Source organism: Poromitra crassiceps, assembly GCF_964638095.1.
Source record: "Poromitra crassiceps genome assembly, chromosome: 17".
Lineage (NCBI taxonomy): Eukaryota > Metazoa > Chordata > Actinopteri > Beryciformes > Melamphaidae > Poromitra > Poromitra crassiceps.
Window position 1 is genome coordinate 4,818,913 of NC_139635.1, and position 25,376 is coordinate 4,844,288.

Consider the following 25,376-nt stretch of genomic DNA (forward strand, 5'->3'; position numbering starts at 1 on the left):
CTTTCATCTTTTGAGAATTGCACATTTGCATTTATACCCACATCGGAACTCCTGGTCCGGCTAGCCGGATATTGATATTCATACTCGAGAAACGAGAAATGCCTTGGCTCGTTGACACGGAAGTCCACAGAAGTACGCGCATGCGCATCTGGGGCACTACCCGGATGCTGATCATGACCGAGTTTTGACATCCGGGTCAACACACACACGTTAATCACCCGAGACGAGGGAGAACAGACGCAGGGATCCACAGATGACGTGACCCATGACCGCCGGCTGGCCGAGACGCTGTCTTCCCGGGGCATCGGATTTGCTGTGCTCCGGTGCAGAGCGCATACGGCAAACGGGAAGGCATGGAAGGCCGCTAGAAGGCCAAATCACGACGCCTCTAAACAGTTAGACTCTAGAGTTTTCGACCCTGATTCCAGCCATGTCAGCCGCAAGTCTCTACAACGAACGGTCGCTGAGATACAATGTACTTTCAAAAAAGGTAAATTTGACAAAAAAACATAAAACTGCCAATTTTGGACTCACAGCTAATTTTCACAAAAAACACAAAATAGCTTAATTCCTCCATCAATCTCGGTCTAAATGCTTCAAATGAGTAGTTTGCACAGGAAAATCCGGGTTCCAACATCATGTGACATGTTGCCATGACAATCACTGTACTGTATATTTCATGTCAAACTGCATGGAATTGATTGCTGTGCGAACACTGAGCAAATAGGGGGGGGGGGGGGCAAACACAATAGAAACTACAAATTTGATGTCTTGACTCGAGCTGAGAGGTGTAAGATCAGAAAAATAATTATTTTTGGCGAAAGTACCTGGGAGTCTGATTTTTTTTTTTTTTTTTTGCAAAATTAACATTGAAAACAATTGGAAAACTATGCAATGGATTTTGAAGCCTTGTAACTCCACCAAATGTTCAACCAACTCCAAAGTTAGATATTAAGGTCAAATTTAAAGGTATTTGGTCCAGGATGTTCGCAGAAAAAATTTAAATGCATGAATTTTGTAAACATTTCCTGGAGGTCTCAAAAAGGCGGTTATAATGAAAGTCAATCACCATGCAGCGGGATCCTATGGGTAAGGTGGGGGGTATGTGAATTTCTGGGTGCCAGGATGATTTTTTTCTAGTCCTGGCAAGGTGAATTACCATAATAAACAAACAAAACAAAAAATTGCTGAATTTCAGACGTTTCGTTCCAAAATTGTCCAAACAGCCGATATGCGAATATCCTTAAATCCGGCCAGCCGGACCAGGGGGGTACAAGTTAATAATACAAATTGGTATTGCATTTTATATCATTGGAAAGCCTGATTAGTCACCTTTACAACGAAGTACAACTTTTAAGGATCATGCATTCGTGGAATGAGCAACACAGCTAACCGTGTGGGTAGCGCCCCCAGAAAATGTGCCAAAATTCCCTGCAATATTCTTCTGTTGGTATTCACTCTTGTTTTGAGCTTCAAGTGCTGGCAGGTGTGTGCCAGCACCTAATTTGCGGTGCCAAGGTGCCAAGCTGTTGTGGCTGCGTATGGATCTTCCACACGCTACTGAGGTCCCTGACAGTGTAAAAAGTGTAAAAATGGCCAATGTGTGCTGTTTTTTCCTTATTACTGTGGGAGAATGCAATCATCCAATGAGTGAATACCAACAGAAGAATACTGCAGGGAATTTCGGCAAAAAGAAATGGGCCTGAAAGCCCGATGTCACTTTCGTGACACAAAACGTGACGCAAATCATGACTGACACCAGCCGCCCGTCGCCTGCCCACCCATCCACCTAGGCAATTTTATTATCTCTGCCAGGCGAATGCAGGAGGATATCATGATTTCGAATGGGTGTGAGTGTGTGTGTGTGGGTGTGTGTGTCTCTGTGTTCCTCCTGTAGCTCAGAAACCATAAGCTGGTAGGTAGGGTAGGTTCATAGAGTCCTACATTACTATGGAATACACAATTACACCAACTTTTGAACCCTCGCGTCTACAATTAAAATTAATTTCCCCTGGATTCCTTGGGTCCTTACGGATCTACTGATATAGGCCCCACCCATGTCCGTATAATTAGATTTTCCGCCAATTTTGTCCAAAACTACTTTTTCCGCTACTCTTACAAATAATGTCTGGACTGTTCTGCACTGAACCTCTGTCACAGTTTTTTGAAAGTCCACACTGTTTTCATATAATCGACTTTGGTGGGTGGAGCCTATTTCACAAAAAAGTCCCACTATAAACCATCAATCTGGGTTGTTTACCTTTGGTTCCGCCAGATTAAAGACAACACATTACGTGATGTTGTTGACTGATGTTTTTTCTCTAAATGTGCACGTTGGTTATTTTCCTTGTCAGGCATAGTGGTGCCTGGCAGAGATCTGCACTACTGACTGCACTTTTATAGTTATAGGATTATAAAAAGACTAGGAATCGAGCATGCGGCACTCAATTCCTAGGGTGGAGACTCGGATGATGTGCCATGACTGCAGTTATGGAAATCGCCCGGTCCGTGGGCTCGCAAAATCATGACTGACAGACAGACACCACCCATCCACCTAGGCGCCACTGTGCAACTGCGTCCCATCGGCTCATACTACATCACAGTTGCTCGAGTGACATCACTGATTGCTGAAGTGACATCAGACATCACAATTGCTCAAGTGACATCACTGATGACATCACAATTGCTCAAGTGACATCACTGATGACATCACCAACATGACTGACACCACACAGACACTACCCACTTAGCCAATTTTAACTAAGATGATATGATCATGTGTACTTCTCTCTCTCTCTGCTTGTGTGTGTGTCTGTTTTGACACAGACTGTAAAAGTTTAAAGCGGGACTTACCCCCCAGATATGTAACAAAACGGCATGCTGTTTGATTTGAAAAAACCTATGGGAAAAACCAAGAAATGACGTCTCCTCTTGTCTCACTATACTCTTTGGCTGTGCTCAGCTCAGGAATGTTTTTTCTGGAAATCGACGCCATAACAGTTTGCTCACCGCCTCCAAAATAAGTTATTTGAGAGCTACAATATCTTTATAAATATCAACAACTAGCCAACGCTGGTGGCCTGTATGGAAACAGCGTTGCTCAAAATGGTTGAAAGTGATATCAATTTGGTCATTCAGTGGCGAACTAGAAATTTACTCCATTGACTCCCATGTAGTGTATGTATCGTTAAAAGAGCCTGGTGACGCGAGACTCGTTATAGCAGTACAGCACAACAGTCAGGAGGACAAACCCCCCGCTCTCAACACGCTCATGTAATGAGCAATGCGAGATTTCTCCACGTTATGCCCTTGTCCAACTTGCCATATAGCCTGCCATGAAATCCGTTTTTAATTTTCGTTTCTCCCTTTTTCGTGATTCTTGTCAAAAGTTGTAGTGCACCTCTGCTTTTTCCTCTCGAGCGCAGGGCAGAGCTGCAGAGCTCCCTCCTCCTCCTCCTCAGACCCTGGCTGCGCAATCCATTCCAGTCTGTCCAAACTTAATACCGATCTAATCTCAGTATGAGATGCAGGGAAATATATTATAGTAGCCGATGTGTTTAGAGCAGCATTGTCACGTTGTCACGTCGTAGTATAGCGTTATATTTTACATGTGTGCTAAACTGCGATGAGATTTGTTTGCGGAAATGACGGCGGGGATGAAAGTGGGGGGAGGCTCACTTTGGTGCGGACTCGGAGCTGAGTACAAACACACATTCTCACCCCTCCCTCCCTCCTCCTTTCTCTCTCTCGGCACAATCAAGTGGTTGAGTAGTTCTCAATGTGGGGCCAGGGGACCACCAGTGGTCCTTGAGAGGATTCCAGGATTCTCTGTTATCTCTCAACCTAATATATACATGTATGGAATTCTGGACAAAATCATATCTAGGCTACATAAAAAAAAATAAAAAAAAATATGATTTGCATCTGAGAGACCAAATCTCATCATATTGGGGGTCCATTGCCACAATGTGAACTAAATTAGGGCTCCTTTGTATGAAAAAGGTTGGTGAATGATTTACAGCAACACAATGCCATTTCCTTCCTTTTATGATTATAGTGGCGTTTATTGATAGTATTGTGTTACGTAGGAAAATAACAGGCGATTGTAATCAATTAACAGCTGAAAATGATACAAATGGTACAATGGCAACAGTTTGATCTCAAATGTGGAAATTTTGACCAGAATTCTTCACACACCACCCCCAAAGTCATATATAGGTTAAAAGCTGAAAAAAAGTGTTTTGGGGGTAAGTTACACTTTAAGTTTGGCGGAAAGTCAAGTTATTTATTTGTAGGCTTGCATTTGTGCCCTGGCATATGGCCTTGTCTGGGAAACGGTCATTTTTTAAAGTAAATCCTTAGCCAGAACTAATACGGCTGAGCCAAAGTTACTCCCGCGTTTGCCTGAGGCGCATGTGCTGTCATCACTTGCTGGTATGTATTTACTTCTAAAATGACCATTTCCCGTAATGTTGGATTTATTTCATTGCCTGGTGAGTACACGAGTCATAACATGTACATGTGAGTGTTTCTGGTGCTGCTCGAATGTGTATTTTTGGTGACTGAATGGGGGTATAGGCAGCTGTACCGTATCCTGCCATTGTAGTGCTAAACTCACTAGCAGGAGGGTGAAACACACTTTCTAATGCACACACAGGGAAGAGAAAAGCATCTACATTCAGTTTTACTATAGGGAATATGGCAAATCTCTCAAAATGTTGGCGTATCCCTTTAACAGCTTATACCAGCATCAGGTTTGTGTTTTCAATTCAGTTCTGGACTTTACTTCAGGTTTCACCAACAGAGGCACTGAGCATAAAAATAAATAACTATCTCAGAGGAGAGAAAGTGGAGCTGAATGTTGGTTTTTCAGCTGGTTTCAAAGACCACAGCAGGAAAATGCGAGAACAGATATTTTCTCTGACATTAATGTGCATGTGAAGCAGAATTTGAATGGTCTGTTGAACAGTAACAGTGATCCTGACCTGAGAGTCTTCAGTCTACAGTGAGGACTCCGCAGTCCAGCTGAGAGCAGCTTCACGCCTGCATCTTGTAAGTCGTTGTTATTCAGGTCCAGCTCTGTCAGACTAGAGGACTGGGAGCTGAGAACTGAGGCCAGAGCTTCACAGCTTTTCTCTGACAGCTGGCAGACACTCAGCCTGCAGGACAAGAAGACATGTGGAAATGTTATTCTGTTATGTTTAATGTCAGCATTGTATTATTTCTACTGGCAGACTGTATTAATGAGGTTAACTGACCCTTATATTTAAAGCCCCCCTCCAGTCAGTTTTTCCTACCTGTATAACTGTTTGTGTTCTATGAAAATGCTGTATAAACACATGTCATTATTTGCGCCAAAGAACTTACATTGATAAGAACCGAATGTTAATAGCTTGTTCTACTCATTATGCTAATGCAGCATAATGACTGCAGCGCTGTTCTGTCTTTGTCTGTTCTCTCTTTGCTCAACTCTTTGTCTGCGCCCAGAATGGAAATACCAGAAACGGTTATGCTGCCATGACAGTCTCTGAAAAACTTTAGTTTAGAGCCACAATATTGTTATAACATCAACAACTAGATAACAGATATCAAAGCTGGTGGGCTTTATGGAAAGAGAGTGACTCGAACTGGTTAACAAGTCATTCAGTGGCATTTTATGCCCACATAACTAACATAGCTAACAGCTAGCTACCGCCAGAGGCTAATGCTAGCTATTTACTGTATAATGTACTGTATTATCTAATTCAATTCAAATCAATTCAATTCAGTTTTATTTATAGTGTAAAATCACCATGAGACATGGTCCCGAAACACTTTACAGTTTAAGAAAACATCATAAAACAGTACAATAATACATGATATAGTGCATGATCAGGTTGAAAAGAAGTCAAGTAAAAGCAAACAGTATGAGAGCTACAATAAGAACAATAAGTTAAAATTAAAGGGAAGGGTGTTAAAACACAGGTAATAAATCAATCACAATGACAGAAATACTAATAAGACTATCTGTCTATCCAACACGTTCTCACTCCGAGCACGTAGCATATTGACGCTTTGTCCCGTCCCTTGTGCGTCACTTGTTACTAACATGGTACCCTTGAGTGACCCATGAAACGACTTGGGCTTTCCGACTAAACTCAATGCAAACCCATGGAAGTCATCTTTGACGCTTATGGCAACTGCTCCCCCATTAGCCTAACTGCTCCCCCATTAGTCAACTGCTCCCCCATTAAGGTCTGGAGGGAGGTTAGGTTTAGGCATGGGGGGTGGGAGAGGTTAGGATTAGGGTCTGGGGGAGGTTAGGTTTAGGCATGGGGGGTGGGAGAGGTTAGGTTTAGGGTTAGGGTCTGGGAGAGGTTAGCTCCTCCAGACCCTAATGGGGGAGCAGTTGACTAATGGGGGAGCAGTTAGGCTAACTGCTCCCCCATTACCCTTAGCAAAAAGAAGTTTATACAAGTGTACAATTAGTATACTTTAATATACTTCTTTTAAACTTAAAATGAGAGAGTATACTTTCAGTTTACTTTCTATATACTTATCAAATATATACTTATAAAAATGTTACTTAAGTATACTTACACTTGAGTATACTTATACTTAAGTGTACTTACACAGTATCCAGTATACTTACATTTAAGTATACTTATACTTAAGTATACTTACACTTAAGTATACTTATACTTAAGTGTACTTACACAGTATACAGAAAAGTCTAAGTATACTTGGCTTGTACTTGTACTTAAACTTGTGATTGAGATACACACAAGAAAAGTATAAATAAGTATTCTTGCCTTATACAGAAAGTATAAGTATACTTGGCTTGTAGTTGATTTGTTTTATTTGAAGTAGGCTACAGCAGTTCTGCATATAAAATGGAAAAATCAGGATATCACAATAAATCCCAGAGGCTTATTTCCATGTGGTCCCTTATAGTCGATAGATTATAGCCGATTAAATACTTTTTCAGACATATCGGTTTCTTTGAGGTAGTATACACCATACACATTTGGCTGATTTTATTGACAATTCTTCCATATATGAGAGTAGCAGACTTGATGTATACTGGCTGCTAAGGCTACCAGAATATATGGAGTGCTTGAGTGATGTCACTCAGCACACAATTGCTCAACTTCACATCACTGATGACATCACTCACTGATGACCACCACTGATGATGTCATAGATGTGATGATGTCATAGAGATTGTGACATCATCAGTGATGATGTCATAGACATTAATTCTGAATGAAATCATCAGAGGGACAATTGAAACAGAGAAACAAACAGACAAACAGAGCCCATGCTCCCTTTTATAGGCACAATTAAAGCAATACAACTGTGACTTTTGCTTCGCTGGAAATTATGGTGGTGTCCAGACATGGTTTCCAGAAGTACACAACCTGCCTATGACCATCCCCTGATCACAACCCACCGCCATGCAAATATTCAGTACAATGCCACCTGGGGTGTGGGTGTCAGGTGTTTTCCAGGACTTTCCAAGTGGTTCCAGGACTTGATGAAGTGCCCATGACCTTCTCCGGATCATAACCCCCTGCCATGCAAGATTTCAGCCCAATCTGACCTGGGGTGTGGATGTGAAGTATTTTCCAGGTGGTTTCCAGGATTTTCCAGGACTTTCCAGGTGATTCAAGGACTTGGTGATGGACCCATGACCTTCCCCAGATCCTAACACCCCGCCATGCAAAAGTTCAGCCCAATCCGTCCTGGGGTGTGGGCGTAAGGTGTTTTCCAGGATTTTCCAGGTCTTTCCAGGTGGTCCCAGGACTTGATGACATGCCCATGACCTTCCCCAGATCACTACCCCCCTCCATGCAAAATTTCAGCCCAATCCGAACTGGGCTGTGGGCATGAGGTGTTTTCCAGGTCGTTTCCAGGATTTCCCAGGACTTTCCAGGTGATTCCAGGACTTTCCAATCTGCTCATGACCTTCCCTAGATCATAACCCACCTCCATGCAAATTTTCAGCCCAATCCGACCTATAGTGTTAGAATAGAGACAGATACACATATAGTGGTATGGTCAACATTCACTACTTTACTCAGCTGAACGGATGGCCAAGTGGATAAGACACAGGACATTGTGCTGAAAGGAAGGGGCCCTGAGTTCAAATCTCACATGGTCATACTTTTTCCTTTTACTTAAAGTATACTAGTAGTATACTTACTTAGTATACTACTAGTATACTGAATTGGGCCAATTTAGTGCCAATTTAGTGTCAAGAAGTATTAGGCAAGTACACTTGGAGTATACTACTAGTATATTGATATTAGTATACTTGGTGCATAAAGTATACTTGAGCAGTGTTGGGAAGTAACAAGTTACTAGTTACTCGTTACTGTAATAATATTACTTTTTCCAAGTAACGAGTAGTGTAACGAATTACTATAGAATATAAGTAATAATATTACAGTTACTTCAAGATAAACGAGCTCGTTACGTTAATCGTTACATCTTTTGTTGAGTCCATTCTGTGATGCCGCTGCGCTGCAAAACGACACGCAGTCGGCATGATCACAAGCAGCATGGCTTTAACGCTCCCAAAACAAGGTGACGTCACCGCAGAGCCCATTCAGAGCACCAACAGGCAGGCACACCTCCCTCTCTGTCCTGCTGAGCCGAGAAGGAAAATCCGTGGCTGCGGATATATTCCCATGACTTTGTTTTTGTCGGGAAGAAAGGTGACACGATTGAACATCAAAGTCAAATGTAAACGGTGTCCAGGACAGGTAGGCTACTAACACTCTTTCCACTGTGAAAAACACGAGCTCAAACTTCCTAACGTTAACGTTACGAGACGAGAGGACAGCACAACAGAAACCGGAAAACTGTTAAAATACAGAGATAACGTAAAAACTCACAAGCTGGTGGACATCAAACATTGCTGTTATTATTGTCAGGTTAATGTTAATGTTGCAGAGCTAACGTTATTTGTGACACAAACTTGTTAAGCAAAGATGTAGCCTATACGTTTGAGCCAGGTGTGCTCTTCATCAAGCATCTCTGTAGGAAGCTGTGCTCTGGCAAAGCGATTAGTTTAAATGGAACGTCACATAATAGACCTAGTTCACACATTCGCACCGCAAAGTCTGCATTTTGATGAGAAAAACGCTATGGGCCTTTTTCACAACGGCCATTTGTGTCTAGAAGACAGAGTATACACAGGTGCAACCAACTAACTAATTAAGGCTCCAGCACTGGAACACCTAAATGGACTGGAAGTTGGAAGCCCTAATTAACATCTTGGTGCACCTGTGTTACCTCCTGCCTTTTAGACACAAAATCGCTGCAGTGAAAAAGGCCTATTGCCATTTGTGTGGAATGTAACGGAAAAGTAATATAACGAGTATCTAACAAATTACTTTTGGCATGAAGTAATAAGTAAAGTAATAATATTACTTTTGAAAATAGTAACGAGTAATATGTAATATATTACTTTTTTAGTAATGAGTGCCCAACACTGTACTTGAGTATATAAGTATACTTGCATAAAAGTACACTTGGTCTTTACTTAAGTTTACTTAATAAAATAAACTTGAAGTATACTTATTTTTGCTAGTCAACAGCCTAACTGTTAGGCTAATGGGGGAGCAGTTGCCATAAGCGTCAAAGATGACTTCCATGGGTTTACATTGAGTTTAGTCGGAAAGCCCAAGTCGTTTCATGGGTCGCTCAAGGGTACCATGTTAGTAACAAGCGACGCACAAGGGACGGGACAAAGCGTCAATATGCTACGCGCTCGAAGTGAGAACGGGTTGGTCTATCATGTGTCAGTCATCAGACCACTATAATGATAGAACGATATAATAACTGATGACATGATATGAAATGCTATAATAATCTCATCACCCGTTTTTACCAACAGCTTATTTTTTGGACTGTGTGCACAAAAAAAATACATTGGCTAACAGTGTGGCTAATTAACAGACCAGGGGCCCTATCTTCCCAAAAGCGGTAATTTAGCGTTTGCGCTCGCTTAACACCGTGCGCAATGCAAATTGGGGGCAGGCGCAAGCGCATGCCTGTTATAATTATACTGGGCATAGGCGTGCCACATGCCAAAGCAGACGTTTCAGCGCTAAAATGTGAGGATAGATGGCATTATCCTCTCGTCAGCAGCGCGCAATTACTTTGCGCTAAGAGCTTTGAAAAGCACCTCTTAGCTGCTCTCCAGGCGCTAAAACACTCGCTACGCTTGATCGCACCATAATCTCCGCGCTGTGCAGCGCAGAAACGTCATTACGCATGGACGTGCCACCCCAGGACATCAAATTCTGCTGCTAAAATTGGGTAACCAGCAGATTATTCGGTGAGGCAATCAACTATAATTCACTGAGAAACTTTTATCACATCGCAAGGAGGGGTTATGATAAATGAATTGAGAAAACGTGTACATTGTAGCCTACTTGCAATAGGCTATTCACCTACTGCTATCCCATAACCCGGAGGGTCGTTGGCACCACAGCCGATCTGTCACTCACAAGCTCTCTCCATCTCTCTTTGTCCTCGGCACGAGTGAGTCCACTCTATTACGCATGGAGAGAATTACAGCATATTGCATGCCTCGCGCAAACAGCGATCGCGAGACGGGAATCTTCCCAGATTTTTTTGTATCCCATTTTTATCCCCCATTAGTGCTAATTTTAATTTATCTATCCTGGTTGCTGCTCCACCCTCTGCCGATCTGGGGAGAGCCGAAACTGGCTCCATGCTTCCTCCGAGACATGGGCAGTAGCCAGCCGCTTCTTTTCACCCAGACAGGGAAAGCTTCACCAGTAGGACATAACACGTGGGAGGATGACGCTATTCCAACAAGTTTCCCTCCCTCCAAACAGGTGCCCCTAATGACCAGAGGAGGCACCACTTCAGCGACCAGGATATTGCATGTTTTGGTGAGGGGTTCCTATATGAAGGAAACCCCCAGGGGGCACGGGGAGAACATGCAAACTCGACACAGAAAGGCCATTTTGACGACCCCACCTGGGCGGTGGGCACTCGAGGACATGCGGACGGGCACGCACTCCTTTAGCGCTCACAGCGTCCCAGGTGGGAATCGAACCCAGGACCTTCTAGCTGTGAGGCGACAGCGCTTATCACTGCGCCACAGTGCACCCTGCGAGATGGGAATCTGATTGGTTTTGATTGACGTAATGCCCAGCATTGCCTACCCACACCTGTGAATAATTCTGGTAGTTAAGACCGCCCAAATCCCGTTTGCGCAGGCATTTTGGGGGCGCAGATGATTTTGGCACGGCTCTAATTTGCGCCTGCGACACGTGCCGTGAACGTTTCCGCATTCCTGCCGAGAATTGCATCCCCAACATATTTCGGGGCTGTTTTAACTTAGAAATCAGGGAGGTCTACCCAGACAATTATATCACTTTTAAACAGTTACATTTCTGTATAAATCATTACAATATGCTGGTGGGGATGCTCCCGGGTGGGGGTGCAAAACTCGGCATAACACCTGTACAAATGCGCAAGGCAGACCGGTATCTTCCCTGCCTTAACAGGTGCGCAAGCATTAATAGGGGATATCGCCTGTACGAAGATAGGGCCCATCGTCATGACTCACCAACACATGAACTATCTTAAAAATGACAAAATACACTGGAGGTGGGCTTTAATCTAATTAATATATTATTTCTATCATTTCTATCATTGAGGCTAACTGACCTTATATTTAATGTCATTACCTATTATGTCTACTGACCGACTGTATCGAAGGGATTTAATGCCATTACTGTACTTCTACAGACAGACTGTATTGATGAGGCTAACTGACCCTTATATTTAACATCATTATTGTATTATTTCTACTGACAGACTGTATTGATGAGGCTAACTGACCCTTATATTTAACATCATTATTGTATTATTTCTACTGACAGACTGTATTGATTAGGCTGACATTATATATAATGTCATTATTGTATTACTTCTACTGACAGACTGTATTGATTAGGCTAACTGACCCTTATATTTAATGCCATCATTGTATTATACTTCTACTGACAGACTGTATTGATGAGGCTAACTGACCTTATATTTAATGTCATTATTGTATTACCTCTACTGACAGACTGCATTGATGAGGCTAACTGACCCTTATATTTAATGTCATTATTGTATTACTTCTACTGACACACTGTATTGATTAGGTTAACTGACCCTTAATGTCATTATTGTATTACTTTTACTGACAGACTGTATTGATGAGGCTAACTGACCCTTGTATTTAACTCATTGAGTGCCAGCCACTTTTGGAGAACGGACGCTCCCAGTGCCAGGGTTTCAGAGCGTTTTCAGTGATTTCTCGAGGCCCACAGAATATTGTGTGATATTACTATGTAAACACCGAACACGCACAAAGAACGATGAGACTCTCTTCTATCATCTGCAAAAAAAAGTTTATTGATACCATTTTCCGATACCATTAGTTATCAGCCGGAGAAGATAGGTTGTTTTGAGCAAAAACACACGTTTCAATTTAGAATCTGATATATTCAGCCTTTTGTGAAAGCACATCATTTCAGCATTTCAAGCACATCACTGACTCTGAAGCTAATATTTTCTGATGTAATGACACCTCAAAAATAATTTCCTTCCAGTGAAAACAAAGGAATTTTGTTTGGCCAAATAATATTTTTTAGCTGCAACCAGCAGCGCTGGCCCCTGCGTGCGCAGACCCTACACCTTCTTGCTGGTCTTGATTTACTGCTGGTGGGCATCAGATATTCTAGCTTGTTTGCCTGTCTCTGTGCATCGAGCCTGCTGTCTGAGTCTGTGTTTACTGTCAATGGTTGTATGCTGTAGTGCCCTGCGTGCCCCACCCCCCTCCTCCTCCTCCTCCGTGGGAGTGTCTCTGGGGCTCTGCTGCATTTGCTCTGCGTTTGCTCTGCACTGAAAAGTGCGCTGCACCCGCTTTTTCACAGCCTGTCGCCGGCTCCCAACTGAGAATAATGTAACTTTTCAGAAAGACGGTGGTGTCAGCAACTAAATCATATGGAGGGGCTATCGCAGCGGGGACGGAGGGGCTCAATTGTGGCAGCAGATTGACTGCTGTTCACAGGCACAGCTAACGTTATGCTTCATGCATATCGATGCGATTTCCGTTTCCCCATTACTTCTTCTCTCTTTTTTCCTCGCCTTTCTCTAATCTGGAGAGCACTGTCGCCACCTAATGGGTCCCTAAAATAGCTTTAACACATTCAACATCCACCATACTTTCACAGGAGATGGATCTGGCTTTGATCCACGTCCCACCGTCAAAAAACGCAATTGACGAACATACTCGTCCTTGGCACTCTACGTTACTAAACGAATTGACGAACATACTCGTCCTTGGCACTCAATGAGTTAATTACATTATTGTATTACTTCTACTGACAGACTGTATTGATGAGGCTAACTGACCTTGTTATATTTAATGTCATTATTGTTTTACTTCTACTGACAGACTGTATTGATTAGGCTAACTGACCTTATATTTAAAGGTCCCAATTTGTGCAGCTGTAACCTCTTAAAAACGTGTGTCTCTGGTCCATAAAACATGATTCTGGATTAATTTGTCGAAAATATAGCAACCCCGTTTGTTGTGACGGAGTTGTCACTTCCTCATCTCGTTGCGTCCCAAGAATGGTCTGTTTCTATAATATATTCAGAACTAACAGTTCCCATTGACCGCTGATTAGCGTCAATGGCGTCAGATTAGCGTCTGTGGACCAGCACGCTAGGTTGTGTCCACAACTAACGCTATCGCTAACTTAATGTTGCTACGCTAAAGAGGACATCTCAAAATGCCTAGACTTACCGAATGCACCTCTGCAGTTGCTGGATCACGTACAGTTGGCGTCGCTCCAGCTAGAAGTGTTAATTTTGTGGCTATAGACAAAATGGTGCAGGTAGCTTGTGTGAGAGAGACCCGCGCAGTATGCGTGAGGAAGCTCGTGACGTCCCAATCCCCCACTGGGCAAACGAAGCGTTTGGGGGTGTGGCTTGAAGGAGACTGCAGGGGGAAGCCGGATAGGTACAAATCCAACTGTGGCAGTTCTGAGCTTGTGACCACTCATTACAGGGAGGGCTGACAGCAGTATATATGCATTTACAAGTAAAAACAGCTTTTGCACGGAATGGGACCTTTAATGTCATTATTGTATTATTTCTACTGACAGACTGTATTGATGAGGCTAACTGACCCGTAATGTCATTGTCACAGTTCGTTAGTATGATGTTTGTCGGTTACCCCTGGTTACCACTGTCATGTGATTTATGACGTGGCGTAAGGCTGTCATTGGGAAAGTGGGAGTTGACTTTAGGGGTGTATTCTATATGATGTGGCAATAAGCTGCGTGGCGCTGGCTGCCATTCTAAACCTCAAGACAAGGGAGACAGGTGGTCTCTTCTGCCTCCTGTTCTCTAGTGTCTGTATTCCTTTATTTTCACGTATGGGTGTGAGTGTGTGTGTGAGATACTTTTCTAGTAGCGTATAATACAAATAAAAATAAAAAACAAAATGGTGGTGATACACAGGAAAGGTTACATACATGATATCGGATGCAAGTTATATGGAGATGACGGAAGACACAGTCTCATACATTGTATTTGCCCATCAGGTTGACAATGGGTTGCCAGATTTTCTGAAATACCCCTTCTCGGTTTGAGATAGTAAATCGGATTTTCTCTAGATGCAACACATTTCCTATTTCCTTAAGCCACATATCAAATGTAGGACAAATCTCAGATTTCCAGGACTGTAGCAGCAGTTTTCTGGCTAGCAGAGTGGATAGAGAGATGGCCTGGGCTTCATATCTATCTCTCACCCTGCCCGGCTCAACTACACCAAACAGTGCAGTTAAAGGATCGGGAGGAAACTCCTTATCAAAAGCTTTAGAGAGAAAATCAAATAAATTACCCCAAAAAGTTTGCAACTTATGGCATTGTATAAATAAATAAAAGTGTGTTTTACAAAGAGTTTTAAAGATGATAGTGAATCTGCAGCCTCACTAAAGTGAACCCACTTTCAGTGTTGAGTCTGAGGGAAAGTTGGGAGGACCTGAAGATCTCAGCTGGCCCTCAGCTCACAAGGAACTAAGAGCTTCACAGTGTAATTCAGGACCAAAGCTAGCCTACTTTAAACGTGTTCATGGACATTTTAATATGAATTATCTATCTAACTGGTAACCAGAGAACAGGTGTTAAAAACTGGGAGATGATTATGTCACATTCCCACTGGTTAATATCTAGCTGCTCTATTCTGAAGCAGCTGGAGATGTGACAGTGAATTATGGGTGAGATGAACAGAGAGAGGTGTGGTAATCTAATGACAAGATATCAGAACATGGATGATCTTCTCTCAGTCACTGAGCTTCACTGCTGTGTATAATGAAGCTGGATCAATAAAACTCAAATCCTTGTGTAAACCTGCAGAGCAACCTTTGCAGATTCAGGAATCCTGTTTTGAGAGAACAGACCATAATTTGGAGAAATGTGTCAAATCAGCTGAGAAAAACCGTAAACTGATTTTACCTGAGAATCTCCAGTCTGAAGTCTGGACTCTCCAGTCCAGCAGACAGCAGCTTCACGCCCGAATCTTGTAAGTTGTTGTTACTCAGGTCCAGCTCTCTCAGACGCGATGGGGTGCACTTCAAAGCTGAGACCAGGCCTTCACAGTCAGACTCTGACAACCTGCATCCACTCAGGTCCAGCTCTCTCAGATGGGAGGGGTTGGACTTTAGAGCTGAGACCAGGACTTCAAAGTACGCCTCTGACAAGTTGCAGCCCCCCAATCTGAATAAAGAATAAAACAAATAGCTATAAAATAAAATATCCCTGAAAGCTTTCAACAATCCAGGTTTTAATAATTCAGTGGATTTCAGCATGTTGTCAGTGTGGCTCAGCATCATGTCGGCCTTATAGAGTCTTTCCATCTGAAAGCAGACCGGCTGTCAGAAGGTTTAGTTAAGTTTCAGGATCCAATTTTATATGGACAATATTTTCAGATGGCAGGTTCTCTGGAAATAATTGTGGTAAAAAGCAGAATTTGAGTTGGATGGAGAACTTAATCCTGACTTAACAATAACTTGATCCTAAATGAACCCCTACTTGACCCTAAGTTAACCCTTGCTAGGCAGGAGGTAGACATTTATTGAACAAGCTACACAAACGAACATGTTGGTAGTTAGCACTGTAACACTTAAAGCCCCCTACAGTCAGTTTTTCATACCTGTACACCATTGATGTTCTATGAAAACATACAGTGCGTGCTGTAATAACACACATCATCATTTGCCCCCAATATCGTATATTGATACGAACCAAAGGCGTATACCTTGTTCTACTGCAATATCATGGCTGTAGCGCTCTTGTCCATAAAGGATAAGAGCATTGCTCCTGCCTTGAATATATGATCTTTGTCTCCCTTCCAGGCGGTAGACCGGAAACAGTATTGCTGCCTCTATCTACCTCCACAAAATGTTCGTCCAGAGGCCACAATATTGTTATAAATATCAACAACCAGCCAATATATATCAAAGCTGGTGGGCTTTATGGAGTGTGACTCAAACTGCTTGACAGTTATATCAAACTGGTCATTCAGTGGCGTATTACTGTCATGTAACTAATATAACTCACAAGCTAACAGCTAGCTAATGCCAGAGGCCCACGCCAGCTATTCACTGTAACTCATACAGTAATTATTATTATCTGAACATCCTGTGTCAGTCATCAGACTGACGATAACGTCAGTGTCTTCAGCAGCAGTAGAAGATGCTCTCTTTTGGGCCCTTTCCAGCTTTGTGTTGTTGAACATAAGTTTACAGCTTAAATTATATTTTGCTCTGTTTCTTGTCAATGTACTTTCTATACCATCACCTTCATCTAATCGGATTGGACTAAGATAGGCAGAGCATTGATCTTGTGAAATAATGGAACATTTCTTGCAATGGTACCATAACCAGTTTGATCGTGCTCTATATTGACGAAACTCGGCTGAATGAGCTTTTCCTTGGTTTCCTGCTGACAAATGAAACATCTGTCCCAGTTGGTTTTCTCAACTGATATGATGGCTTCTGCCATGTCTGCAGCAATTGCATAGGCAGAGGCTGAGGGTTTATCCTTTTACCACCTTTAAACACTTTGATGTATGGGATACAACTAAGTTCATGCCATAGCCCTACACTTAGTCCGATCGTTCATCCAATGTCATTTATATCCTGCGCGATCTGTACACCATCCGGTTAACTAAAACCCCATTAACCTTGGCTCGGCTCTCCCACGCTGGCACAACCTGTCAATTCAGGTGCGGCTATCTAACTGTTTTGGGGTAAATTAGACAGCATTTGGGATACTAACTTTCAATTAGCTGACATTGAACCCCATTCTGAGTTTTAAGGCCCTGGAAACCAAAATCCACAAAAACGTTCTAACTAGTTATTTAGGGTCTTATGTTAGTAATTGTGTGCCTCACATACATTACTTTCAACCCAAAGCCTTAAAATCGACACTTTTCTAAGGTCTGGATTTCCACTTCCTCATTGACGAGAGCAGTGCGCGAGCTGCCCAAATGCAAAATCTTATGATGTCATAAGCTCTATATAACCTTTGTACACGCGCGCAACCCGCAGTCCCGCACATTCTGCCTCCATCTCTCTTCAGAGTTTTAGTGGTCCCACACCTTTTTGCAGCTAGCTAACGCATTGCGTCAACACAAAGGCTCTTTTAAGAACCAACATCTATCTATCTATCTATCTATCTATCTATCTATCTATCTATCTATCTATCTATCTATCTATCTATCTATCTGTCTATCTGTCTATCTGTCTGCACGCGCGCACACACACACTGACACACACACAGTAGCGCTGTGCACTCGCAGCGCTGTGCACTGTCAGTATGCAACGCGCGAACACACACACACACACACCATCTCTCTTTCCTTCTCTCTCTCTCCTACTCTCCCTCTCTCTCCATTAATGGAGAGAGGTCTCCTCCGAGAGAGAGAGAGAGAGAGAGAGAGAGAGAGAGAGAGAGAGAGAGAGAGAGGGAAATTTCCCTGCTGCAGATGGGACACGCCCACACAGTCCACGGGATAAAATACACTCTAAAATCTAATTGATTCTCATTACTTTTGCCATGACCGTCAAACCTAAATTTATATACTTTGCGACGTTCATCATCGTTCAAATTTGGCTGGTGGCTTATTAACACATTGAGTGCCAGCGACGCGATATGGCGTCAAGAGAAATTTACCGTACACTGCCAGCGACGCCAAATGGCGTCAATAACTCCAAATTCATATTTTGACGGGGGGTGTCGATCTAAGCCTCTTACATCGCCTCTTACAATATGGGAGCTATTGAATGTGTCTAACCTATTTTACAGAACCCTTAGGTGGCGACAGTGCCCTCCCGATTAGACAAAGGCCAGGAGAAAAGAGAGAAGAAGTCATGAGGAAACGGAATACGGAAATCGCATCGATATGCTTGAAGCATAACGTTACCCGTGCCTGTGAACAGCAGTCATCTGCTGCCACAATTGAGCCCCATCCGTGTCCGCTGCGATAGTCCAACCATATGATTTAGTTGCCGACACGGCGACACCAGCGTCTTTCTGAAAAGTTACATTATTCTCAGCTGGGAGCCGAGGACACGCTGTAAAAAAGCAGGGGGATGCAGGCAGCGGACTTTTCAGTGCAGATCAAACAGAGCAAACCGCAGCAGAGACACTCGACTCCTCCCACCATGGAGGAGCAGGAGGAGGGGGGTGGGGCACGCAGGGGCACATGCAGCCACACACACACACACACACACACACACACACACACACACACACACACACACACACCCAGGCAGCAGCAGGCTCGATGTTGGCCTATGTTTACATAAAGTTGTCTTGATTTCCAACTATTTTGAAGGTCCATGTGAAGAAGATAAAACAGTGCAGGACATGTTGTGTTTTGAATATTGTTATTATGTTACACATCAAATGAAAGCTTTCAATGTGTAGTTTCATAAAAATAAAAAATAAAGGTGATATCTTGTTTCCCTATGTAAAACCGATCACCGATCACCGATCACTCTACAATTGAACTGACAGAGGCAGAAGTAGCTGCCAGCCTAAATAGAATAAAGCCCAGCAAGGCACCTGGTCCTGATGGACTGAGAGGCAGGGTGATCAAATCATGCAGGTTTCAGCTCACAGCCGTCTTTACAAAGCTGTTTCAGTTATTATTGAATAATCATTCTGTTCCCAAATCATGGAAACTATCCAACATCATTCCTGTCCCTAAGAAGCCCAGAGCCACAGAGCTCAATGATTTTAGACCGGTTGCGCTAACCAGCATTTTATCTAAATGTATGGAAAGGGTTATAGTCAAACACCTTTCATCCTCTCTCAGCGAATGGCTCGACCCATTTCAATTTGCGTATAAAAAGGGCCGTAGTACTGGAGACGCAACGCTGACACTAATGAACACTATCAGCAAGCATCTACAGCAGCCTAACAGTTTTGCCAGACTTTTATTTATAGATTTCAGTTCTGCATTCAACTGTATGCAGAAACACATTTTGATTAAAAGGCTTTGTGACATCAACACAAACTGCCACATCATACAGTGGATTAAAGAGTTCCTCTCAGATCGCCCACAGAGAGTGAGGTTCAGTGGCATCACCTCTGAGACAGTTATCCTGAATACAGGAGCACCACAAGGTTGCGTCCTTTCTGCCATTTTATTTTCCTTGTACACAAATGCAATACAAATTATGAATGCAATCTGCCAATTGTATAAATATGCTGATGATATGGTGTTAGTTGGCCTTATGAAGGCAGGGGACACAGGTAATGAATCTACATACTTCCACCACATTGAAGAACTTATTAAATGGTGTGAAGACAGTGCCCTTTATATTAATGGAGCCAAAACTAGGGAGCTGGTCATTGCGAGTCACCGCAACGCAGGTCAAGACTTCACATCCGTTTTGATTGATGACCAGCCTGTTGAAACAGTGGAGGAGTTTAAATACTTAGGAACCATGTTTGACTGCAATCTAAGTTTCACAGCCAACACAGAATACATCTTTAAGAAAGCGATGCAGCGTTTGTATCTAATCAGGAAATTGGATTCATACAAAATCAGCAAAGCTATTCTGGAGACTGTCTACAGGAGCCTTATTGAAAGTATTTTGACCTTTGACATGTGTACATGGTATGGGAATCTAGGAGTTAAGAACAGAAATAGACTGTCCCGAATTACAAACATGGCAAGTAAAATTATTGGGAAAGAACAAGAACAACTTGGATGTATTTACAAAACACGGGTGGCACGAAAAGCCAGACAAATTGTGTGTGACCCTGTACATCCCCTTTTTAATGAGTTCACAAAACTGCCCTCGGGACGACGCTATAGAGTTCCTGCAGCAACCAAGAATATCTACAAAAAATCTTTCATACCAAACGCAATAAATCTGCTAAATTCATAAACGTCAGACTCATCCACATCAGAACCATGTCCGTTATCGCTGTCTGTAATGTGCTGTTGTCCTGTTGTCTTGTTATATGTTGTATTATGTACCCTATCATTTCCTGTGCTGTGTACTGTGTCTGTGTACTGTACTTTTCATGTGTGCAAGCAAACCTGTGAAGCCAAAGACAAATTTCCACATTGTGGACAACAATAAATTGATTGATTGATTGATTGATTGATGACCCATGAAAGTGAGCATTTTGATGTTAGACCAAGCTGTATACTAATATTTGTAGAAAATAAACAAAACATTCTTTTGACATACTTTTTCCCGCAGGTAAACTAGACATTCTAACCTTTCATTTCAGCTATAGCATTTTGTTCAACTCAAAGCAGAATTCATTCTGTCGCCTTTCTAACATAAAGATGTGATTATCTCAGAAACTAATTTCAGCATGCTCTTTTCGGTCGAAAACACTCTTTTTCAGAGGGGTGTATTTCCAAAATGGAACGGTTTATAAACACAGTTTTTTTTTAAATGAAACAGAAGGGTTCAAAGTTTCATTGAGGCTATTGGTTGTCCATATAAGAGGAACACAAAAAATGATATGGCTATATTAAAATGCATTGCAGCCTGTGTGGCACAGTACAGCACCTTTTGCCCAAGGGCCGTGGCACTCAAAGTGTTAACTCATTGAGTGCCAAGGACGAGTATAGTCGTCAATTCGGATAGTAACGTAGAGTGCCAATGACGACTAAAGTCATCAATTGCGTTTTTTGACGGTGGGACGTGGATCAAAGCCTCAGGCATCTCCTGTACAAATATTGTAGCTATTGAAGGTGTATAACCTATTTTACGGACTCATTAGGTGGCGACAGTGCTCTCCAGATTAGAGAAAGGTCAGGAAAACAGCAGGAAAAAGCCCTGTGATGAAAGAGAAACCGCTCATGCTGCAGCCAGAGCCATATAGATTGCTCTGGCTGCAGCCAACGTTGGCTGCGAACAGCAGTCAATCCGTGTCCACAACTGAGCCCCTCTGTCTTAGCTGCATAGTTTCTGCACACGATTAGCCGCCAGAAAAGCAGCACCCGACGCGAGGGCCAAACCATTCTCAGCAGTCCGGTTTGGCTTTTCGGTGTCGCGCTGGGAGCCGGCGCACAAAAACGGAGCACTCCGAAAATAGACGCTGGGTGCGTGAGGCTGTGTGTTAGTGTGGGGAGGAGTTTGCAGCTGAGGGGGGGGGGGGAGGGGGGGGGGCACGCAGGGCACCACACAACTACACCACGTCACTACATCAGAAAATATTAGTTTCAGAGTCAGTGAATGTGCTTGAAATGCTTCATTTCTCAAAAGGCGGAATATTTCAGCTTCTAATTTGAAACGCATGTTTTTGCTGAAAGCAACCTATCTTCTCCGGCTCATAACTAAAGAACGGAAAATGGTATCAATAAACTTTTTTTTGCTGATGATACAATAGAGTCTCCTCGTTCTTTGTGCATGTTCGGTGTCTAGTAATATCACACAATATTCTGTGGGCCTCGAGAAATCACTGAAAACGCTCTGAAACTCTGGCACTGGGAGCGTCCGTTCTCCAAAAGTGGCTGGCACTCAATGAGTTAACATAGGTTCCTGTGATGTGATTAACTCAAAATGCTAAATAATAATAAAATATTTCTGGTTTCCAGGGACTTTAACAGCAGTGATATATCACCAGTGTGCCCTGGTAGTGCAGATATTCACTCTTGTCTAATCTATCTATCTATCTATGATCAACACAACTGTATTTTGATGCGTTAAAAATTGTATTTAGCATAATCTAAATCATATCAAATAAAATTACACCAAATCGTCCTTGAAAAAACCCCAATACATTTCTATGAGATAATTGATCTTTTGAGGATCCAGGGGGCGGCCATCTTGAAAATTGAAATTTCAAGTGGCTGAGAGTGTTCTCTTGTCAAGCAACCCTTAGAGACTGCTTATACCAATTTGCATGCTTGTGTCACTAACTAAACAATCATATTGCTTAACTGCTCCATTTAGATGGTGGCAATCTTGAAAAATGGCCGCCATCTTGAAATTTCAAGTGGCTGTGGCTTGTATCACAAATTGAAAGATTATAGCACTTAGCCGCTCCACTATTAAGAGACCATGGAAAACACAGCTACACATGAAATATCTTAAAGATAGCAAAATACACTGGAGGGGGGCTTTAAACTTAATAATAATAATAATACATTTCTATAGCGCTTTTCAAGGACTCAAAGGCGCTGTACAAAAAGAAACACTAAAGGGTCGAGGACGACGTAAGTGCAACAGACAATGGACAAACACGACACAGGCACACGGATAGGCAGGGGGAGCTGGGAGAAGGCAGAGGAGAAGAGATGGCTTTTGAGACGGAATTGGAAGACAGTGAGGGAGTCTGATTCTCTAATGTCCGGGGGGAGAGAGTTCCAGAGCTTGGGAGCTGCCCTGGAGAAGGTTCTGTCGCCAAAACTGCAGAGGTTGGATTTGGGGGTGGAGAGAAGGCCGGCTGAGGTGGATCGAAGGGAACGGGAGGGTTGGTAGGGGGAGAAGAGGTTGGTGGGATATGGGGGGGGGGCAGTTGGTGGAGAGCTTTGTATGTGATGACGATGGAGAGGAGAGGAGATGGGAAGCCAGTGGAGTTGTTGAAGGACTGGGCTGATGTGGTGTCAGGATTTGGTGTGGGTGAGGAGACGGGCGGCTGCGTTTTGGACCAGTTGGAGTCTATTGATGAGGGTGGTGTTGGTACCATAGAGGAGTGAGTTGCAGTAGTCCAGACGGGAGGAGATGAAGGTGTGAATGAGTGTTTCAGCAGCAGGGTGTGAGAGGGAGGACTGGATCTTAGGAATGTTGCGGAGATGGTAGAAAGAGGTTTTGACAATATGGCGGATGTGGGGCTCAAGGGAGAGGGTGGGGTCAAAGATTACACCAAGGTTGCGTGCCTGAGGAGATGGGGAAACGGTGGTGCAGTCGATGGTGAGTGAGGGGTTGTTGAGTTTGCTGAGGGTGGATTTGGAGCCGATGAGGAGTTCAGTTTTATTGCTGTTTAGCTGAAGGAAGTTGTGTTGCATCCAGACTTTTATTGCAGACAGGTAGGAGCTGATGTGGGAGAGGGGTGGGTTCTGAGGGGATTTCATGCTGAAGTAGATCTGGGTGTCGTCGGCGTAGCAGTGGAAGTTGAAGTGGCGGAGGATCTTACCAAGGGGGAGGATGTAGATGAGGAAGAGGAGTGGGCCGAGAACAGAGCCTTGGGGGACACTGTGTGAGACTGTGGATGGGGCGGAGGAGTGGTTGTGGAGGGAGATGAAGTGGGAGTGGTTGGAGAGGTAGGAGTGGAGCCACCTGAGTGCGGTGCCTTCGATACAGAGAGCCTCAAGTCTGGACAGCAGGATGGCGTGGCTCACGGTATAGAAGGCTGCACTCAGGTCGAGGACAAGGAAGGTGAGGGATCCAGTGTCGCCAGAGGTGAGGAGGTCGTTGAGGACTTTGAGGAGTGCAGTTTCTGTGGAGTAGAGTGGGCGGAAACCGGATTGGAGGGGTTCGAAGAGGTTGTGTGGCGACAAGGCGTTCCAGGGTTTTGGAAAAAAAGGGGAGGTTGGAGATGGGCCGGTAGTGGTTGAGGGTGGAGGAGTCGAGACCAGGTTTCTTGAGGATTGGGGTGACAGAGGCAGTTTTGAAGGCGGAGGGGACAATACCATGGGACAGGGAGGAGTTGAAGAGATTGGTGAGGTGGGGCAGAGGACCGGTAGGCATGATTTCAACAGGGGGGTGGGGAGGGGGTCAAGGGAGCAGGTTGTGGGTTTCAATGAACTGCTGAGTTTGGATATGGTTGAGGGGGTAACTGGAGTGAAGCAGGAGAGGCGGCAGGGTGGGGGAGGGGTAGGCAGGTCAAGAGGGATGGAGAGGAGAGGGACTGGTGTAGGGGCTGCTGGGTCAGACACGGGGGACAGTGAGTGATGAATGGTGGTGATTTTGTCTGCAAAAAACTGAAGAAAAGAGTTGCATAGGTCGGGTGTGGAGGTAGGGAGGGCGTCGGTGCGGGGTTTGAGGAGGTTGTTGACGGTGGAGAAGAGTGTTTTAGAGTTGTGGCTGGGGTCGTTGATGATGGAGGAGTACTAGGCAGACTTGGCGGCAGTGAGGGCGGTGAGTGAGGTTTTCTTGCAGAGACGTTCCAGTTGGCAGCCAGTTTGTTTCATGGTGCGGAGGTGGGGTGTGAACCAGGGGGCAGAGGAGTTGAAGGAGACGGTTTTGATTTTGCGGGGGCGAGGAAGTCGAGGGAGGCAGACAGTGTGTCATTGAGAGAATTGGTGAGATCATCAGGTGAGGTGGAGGCTGGGTGCAGAGTGAGAGCTATGGTGAGTACGTCGGAGAGTTGCAGGGGGTCGAGTGCTTTGGTGTTCCGGAATGTTATTTCTCTAAGGGTTTGCATGGGGCATGGGGAGGGGGATGAGACAGTGGATGAGAGTGTGGTCAGACAGAGGGAATGTAGGGTGGATGTTGAGAACCGGTAGATTGGCAGAGCAGACAAGGTCGAGGATGTGGCCTTTGACATGGGTGGGGAAGGTGACGTGTTGGGTGCAGTTGAAGTTTTCCAGGAGAGAGGTGAGGTCAGATGCAGGTTTACAGGTGGGTGAGTAAATGTGGATGTTGAAATCGCAGAGGAGGAGTAGACGGGAGGAGAGAGATGAGGCTATTGTGAGGACTTCAGTGAGGTCGGACAGGAATGATGGGTGAGGTTTGCGTGGACGGTAAATGAATAGAACAGTGATGGAGCAGCAGGTTTTGAAAGCCAGGAGTTCGAAAGATGAAACTGAGGGGTAGGTGAGTTCTGTTAACCGGTAGTTTTGATTGAAAATGACAGCCAGGCCG

At 43.8% G+C, this 25,376-nt stretch overlaps 1 protein-coding gene across 1 annotated transcript in view; it reads right to left on the bottom strand.

The window, feature by feature from the left end:
- LOC310792015 (NLR family CARD domain-containing protein 3-like) overlaps positions 1 to 25,376 on the bottom strand; it is a gene marked incomplete at both ends in the record, with an annotated part of 87,486 nt that overhangs the window by 34,417 nt on the left and 27,693 nt on the right. Inside the window, 2 exon segments of the mRNA XM_083653697.1 lie at positions 4,986 to 5,159; positions 15,547 to 15,807. Of these exon segments, the coding sequence (XP_083509823.1) occupies positions 4,986 to 5,159; positions 15,547 to 15,807 (435 nt within the window).